This window comes from Mauremys mutica, chromosome 12 (assembly GCF_020497125.1).
Source record: "Mauremys mutica isolate MM-2020 ecotype Southern chromosome 12, ASM2049712v1, whole genome shotgun sequence".
In the NCBI taxonomy this organism is placed as follows: Eukaryota; Metazoa; Chordata; order Testudines; family Geoemydidae; genus Mauremys; species Mauremys mutica.
The window spans coordinates 32,335,362-32,341,173 of record NC_059083.1 but is presented as its reverse complement, the minus strand read 5'-3'; the positions used below and the strand labels follow the sequence as shown (position 1 = coordinate 32,341,173).

Genomic DNA, 5,812 nt, shown 5'->3' with positions numbered 1-5,812 from the left:
ACCAGCAATAAAAGTTCAGGGCCCGAATATGCAGAATGAATATTATAATCATTATACTAGTAAGAATGTTTGTCTTTGGTAACTATAAGAGTCAGTAACGTTGTAATTTGTAAAAGCATTATTAGTCAGAGTATTCATAGTGCTGCACTATTGAGGCTGGTTTTTATATTCTATGATATGCCCAGAAGTTAACCTGACTGTTCACAAGCACACCATGGGAGAGTTTAGAAACAAAACATAAATCCTGTTTCCTTAAAGGCTGCAGTTCCACACTGCTTTTATTTCTAAAGAATCCAAGAACTCTAACATGCCACAGCCAACTACAGAGAGAGACAAACGCAGGCTAGCTCCCTAAGGAAGGCAGAGAGGCAGAACCAAACCCACCCTGCTCTAGGCTGGCTCTTTGCTGACTGACTGCAGAGGACCCAGATGCACTGCCTCCCTATAGAGCCCCCTTAGACCTGCAAACCAGGACCAGGAATCCCCTCAGGATTTCAAGTGTCAACTTGTAATTTTTTACATGGTTTTCAATAACACCACACAAATCACTTAGCAAGAACCCTCTAGGCAGCCATTGCTCCAAGGCCCAGGAAAGAGGATGCTGGGGGAATTTTTACTCTGAATCTCCAAGCTCAGTTTTGTTTTTATTAAAATCCTGCATTAACATATTTTGTGCCAGAGTCCTTCATGTGGCTGAACCCCAGTGAGCAACCGGGGTCGTCGGGAAGCTCCTCCAACAACTCCTCGTATTCTGATGGCCAGTCTGCACTGGCTTCAAGCCTTGGGATCACTTAGAGCAGCCTAGTGAGTGCCTGAATTTACACCTAGTGGGGGATGGTGTAAGCATAATGGAGGCTGCACCCTACCCTCTCCCTCCCTCAAACACCCCCACCCTCCCATTAATTAACCATGTTCTACAGTAACCAGGCTAAAGCTTGGGTTTTGATTGGCAGCCACATCGTCCCTGTGTATTATCCCTGTGAGAAATCTTAACTAGTCACAGCATCACCACATGTCACACTGTGTCCTGCCATTCATTCTTGTGCGTGTTTGCTCCCAAGTCAATGGCACTTTCTCTTGCAGAGCTGTTATTCCCGAGGGTCAATCCCCTGGATGGTGGACTCTGGGTGTGATCCTGTCTCTCCTGGCCTGTTCTCATTGGCCTGGACCAGTTACTGCTTCTGGGAGGCAAACACAGAGCGAAAGGTGAAGTACACAAAGAGGGGGGAATTTTTTAGGTGAGAGAGAGAAGAGAGAGAGTGAGAGAAGAGAGAGTGAGAGAGAGTAAACAAAAACCAAAAGGGTAGAAGATACCAGGGATTTATGGGCTTTGATTCTATATTTGGAGGAGTTTTCAGGCAATGGAAGCTGGGCTGAGGGTGAAGAGGAAGCTGAATAAATTATGATCATGTTTGAACCAAGAAGTGTCATAGTGGTTTCACCCATTCCAGCATCTCACTCGAGAGAAATCCCTAATCCGAATGTGATTCTGAACTGTTCCCTGGGGATCATGCCCTGGCCTCCTGTTTGAAACACCTTGTGAGGCTCAGGTTGCTGGCGCTTGGAGCACCGACATACGTAACTTGGCTGACTCACAGGAAAACCAGACTGCAAAGCCGGGCAGGGGGAACTTGATGAACCAATTCTGCCCATTCAGACTGTGCCAATGAAACCCCCCACCTCCCATCTCCCCATGCAGGTGAGTAGGAAGCGCTGTGGATGGGCAGCAGTAGTGGCTGTGCAGATGGAAAGGTTAGCAGTTACTCTTATCTACAACTATGGCCTTGGCTACACTTGAGAGCTTACAAGCGCTGGTGGTGGCTTTATACAGCACTGTAACTTACTCCCCGTCCACACTGGCAAGGCACATATAGTGCTGTATGCAAATAGCCTTTAGACCAGATAAGCAATTCCAGTCCTAATAACCACTGGGAAGCATTTCTTGCTCAATTTTATCCTACTTTTTCTACAGCAAGTTACAGTGGATCAGTATATTTGATTTGGGAGAAATGAAGTAACAGCTGCCCAAACTGAGCTTGAGCACTCCTGAATTTTGAGGTGTTCAAATCTGGAAGGCAGGTGCTTGGGGTGGGGGGAGGGGAAGTTGTGGCTTCACGGGGGAGCAACAGCAGCATGTATGCAGCAGCGTGTCTGCAGCTGCGCGGAGCCAGACACGCTGGTCTGAGTGGCACGGTACGGTGGCGGTGGGGTTGGAGATGGGGTAGGAGGTTCTGGGGGGGCAGTCAAGGGACAGGAGCGAGGGGGTTGGATGGGGCGGAGGTTCGGGGGGCAGTCAGGGGACAGGCAGCGGTTGAATAGGCATGAGAGTCCCAGGGGTTTGTCAGGGGACAGGTAAAGGGTGGGGTCCTAGGGGGAAGTTGGGGGGGGTCTCAGGTCGGGGCAGTTGGGGACAAGGAGAAAGGAGGCTTAAATAGGTGGTGGGGTCCCTAGATGCAGTTAGGGGCAGGATTCGCGGGAGGGGGTGATCAGGGGACAGGGAGCGGGGGGGGGGGGGGCAGAGGGATTATGGGACACTTCCAGAGGACAATTGATTGCTTTCTGTGATGTGATTGTGTTTACAGTGCTGAAGCCTCAGCACTTTAAGGCTTATGACTCTCGTCGAGGTATTTTTTTTGCAAACGCTGCAACTAAGGAGTTTCTGCACACGCAGTGGCTTGGCAGTGTGTACACCTCGGAGTTACAATGCAGAAAGCTGCTTTACTGCACAGTAGCTTGCCAGTGTAAACAAGGCCTATAAAAAGTGAAATAAGGACAACCCAGGGAATTACAGACCAGTCAACCTAACTTCTGTATCCTGGAAAGATAATGGAGCAAATGATTAAGCAATCAATTTGCAAAACCTCTAGAAGATAATAAAGTGATAAGAAACAGTCAGCATGAATTTGTCAAGAACAAATTGTGTCAAATCAACTTGATAGCTTTCTTTGACAGGGTAACAAGCTTTGTGGATGGGGGAAGTGGTAGACGTGGTAATATCTTGACTCATAAACAAACTAGGAAAATGCAACCTAGATGGAGCTACTATAAGGTGGGTGCAAAACTGGTTGGCCAATGTACATGGCAGAGGGGCATTGCTGGCACATGATGGCATATATTACATGTGGTAGATGTGCAGGTGAATGAGCCCCAGATGGTATAGTTGACTTGGTTAGGTCCTATGATGGTGCCCCTTGAATAGATATGTGGACAGAGTTGGCACTGGGGTTTGTTGCAGGGTTTGGTTTCCTGGGTCAGTGTTTTTGTTGTGTGGTATGTGGTTACTGGTGAGTATTTGCTTCAGGTTGGGGGCTGTCTGTAAGCGAGGACTGATCTGTCTCCCAAGATCTGTGAGAGTGAGGGATTGTCTTTCAGGATAGGTTGTAGATCCTTTATGATGTGCTGGAGAGGTTTTAGTTGGGGACTGAAGGTGACAGCTAGTGGCGTTCTGTTACTTTCTTTGTTGGGCCTGTCCTGTAATAGGTGACTTTCTGGGTACCCTTCTGGCTCTGTCAATCTGTTTCTTCACTTCAGCAGGTGGGTACTGTAGTTTTAAGAATGCTTGATAGAGATCCTGTAGGTGTTTGTCTCTGTCTGAGGGATTGGAGCAAATGTTGTTGTATTTTAGAGCTTGGCTGTAGACAATGGATCGTGTGATGTGGTCTGGATGAAAGCTGGAGGCATGTAGGTAAGAATAGAGGTCAGTAGGCTTCTGGTATAGGGTGGTGTTTATGTGACCCATTGCTTATTTGCACTGTAGTGTCTAGGAAGTGGATCTCTTGTGTGGACTGGTCCAGGCTGAGGTCGATGGTGGGGTGGAAATTGTTGAAATCCTGGTGGAATTCCTCAAGGACCTCCTTCCCATGGGTCCAGATGAGGAGGATGTCCATCAAACTAGATGTCAGTAAACAAGTAAACAACTCTCCCCCTTTTCTCCTCCTAGAGACGCTGCGATCTGAACTGGAGAGCGAGAAAGGTCAGTGTCTGGGGCCAATGGGGTGGGTTAAGGGTTATATGAGAATGTTTCCCAAAAATGTGTCCGATCAGTAAACTAGAGATTGCCGAGCAGGGGAGACATTTGGAATGAAGCCAAAGGGAGGCTGGGACTCGGTGTAAAGATTGTCACAGCTGGGGATTCCCTCCCTCGCCCCTGGGGACCCAGCTGTGCTTGGAGGGCCCATGGGCAATGATGGCTCAGGCTGTGGATACGGAGCTGTGTGGGCTGCAGGGACTGCAGCAGGGACACTACAGAGCAATGGGGAGTGGTGATGGGTGAGAAATCAGCAGACCCCGTGGGTGAAAGTGGGTTGGTACGGGCCAGTACGGCGTACCGAAAAGAAGTGGCCACTGGTACCGGCCCATATGCAGCCAACATTAAAATGCTGTCGCGGCAGCGCTTTAACATCGCTGCCCCTTTTGTCCGTCCCCCCCCATTGGCGGTCCTGCTGGACCCTACCGGCAGGACCTGGGGCTCCCAGCTGCTGCCACCACTACTGTGGCCAGAGCCCCGGGCCCTTTTAAATTACCGCCGGAGCCCCATGTGGTGTGGGCCAGGGAGCGCGTATGGGATGGCTGGGAAAGGCTGAGCCCCCAGCCCCGCCCCTTCCCCCTGAGGGCCCTGCCCCTTCCAGGGGCCTGGAGTCGGGGCCCCATACCAGTAAGTCTTCTGTGTTACTTTCACCCCTCGCAGAGCTGCTCCCTTCAGCAGGTGTTGGGAGGGAAGGTGTTTGCACAGAGACGATTCCAATAGGGAGGGAGGGGAGAGGGAGAGTAAATGCATGTTCTGGAGACAGTGCAAAACACCCGTGGGATGGAACAATTACAAATAACGTGCTGGTGTTTGAAGGGGTGATGGGGAATATCTCTGTATTGGCCCCAGAGCCCAAGCAGTGAGGCCAGAGCAGCTCGCGCTGACACAGACGGGCTCTGAACGGGAAGGGGCCAATTGTCCTAAAACCCCTTGGAAGTTACAGACACGGCACCTGGAGCCCAGGCCCTGAGTCACCGTAGCTTGGCCCAGCCAGGGTCATTGCTGAGGACTGTGAGACTTGTCCAGTATTTAACAGAATCCCTCACATGGGATCCCCCCTTCCACAGCCATGTAAAAAGGGAAGGGGCAGGATTTCACCCTCAGTGACCTTGGGCGCTGTGTGTGTGTTCGTGTTCGTGTTCGTGTTCTGGTATCCAGGACCAGGAGGCATTTCGTACTTGGGGGAAGGGAAGGAGACTGTATCTCCTCTCTCCCCTCCCCGTTTTTAGCAGGCACAGAGCTCACATTGTATTTGGATGGAGGAGGGAGGGGCCTGAATTCATTGTTCCTCACCCCGGCAACCTTTGATGACAGGTAGCTGCCCCACTGCCCTCTGCCCCAATATTTGCCATTGCCCCACTGCCCTCTGCCCTTGCCCCACTGCCGCCCTCCCCAGTACCTGTCCTCATCCAGCTGTGAGGGAGAAGCACAAAAGCTGGATGTTTCTGATTAAACGATCAGCACTGAGATAATTGCAAATAGTGACAATTAAATTGTCATCAATCAGGCTTCAGTGTCAGCATCCCAACCCCACTGTGCTGAGTGTGAGCAGCAAACAGCGCTGCCTGCAGACTCAGGCAGATCTCACTAGGCTGGAGCATTGCTTACACCCAGGTCACTTGATCAATGTCACCTTTATACCCAGAAAGGCTGGACACGTTTTAATATAGGGAGGGTGAGATTTTCACCCCCCTCTCAACTGCATCATGTTCAGTAAAAGGACCAGAGCAGTGTAACAGGGCTTCTGAAAACCTGGATCCAGCTGGGGGCAGATTCCTCCACTGC

The 5,812-nt window shown here is 50.5% G+C and overlaps 1 protein-coding gene across 1 annotated transcript in view; it reads left to right on the top strand.

The window, feature by feature from the left end:
* Nucleotides 1–5,446, top strand: part of LOC123346682 (butyrophilin subfamily 2 member A1-like) — a 19,742-nt gene extending 14,296 nt beyond the window's left edge. Inside the window, exons 5-6 of the mRNA XM_044984157.1 lie at nucleotides 3,941–3,973; nucleotides 5,424–5,446. Coding sequence (XP_044840092.1) covers nucleotides 3,941–3,973; nucleotides 5,424–5,446 — 56 coding nt within the window. The remainder of the gene's footprint in view (nucleotides 1–3,940; nucleotides 3,974–5,423) is intronic.
* The last annotated feature ends 366 nt before the right edge of the window (nucleotides 5,447–5,812 follow it).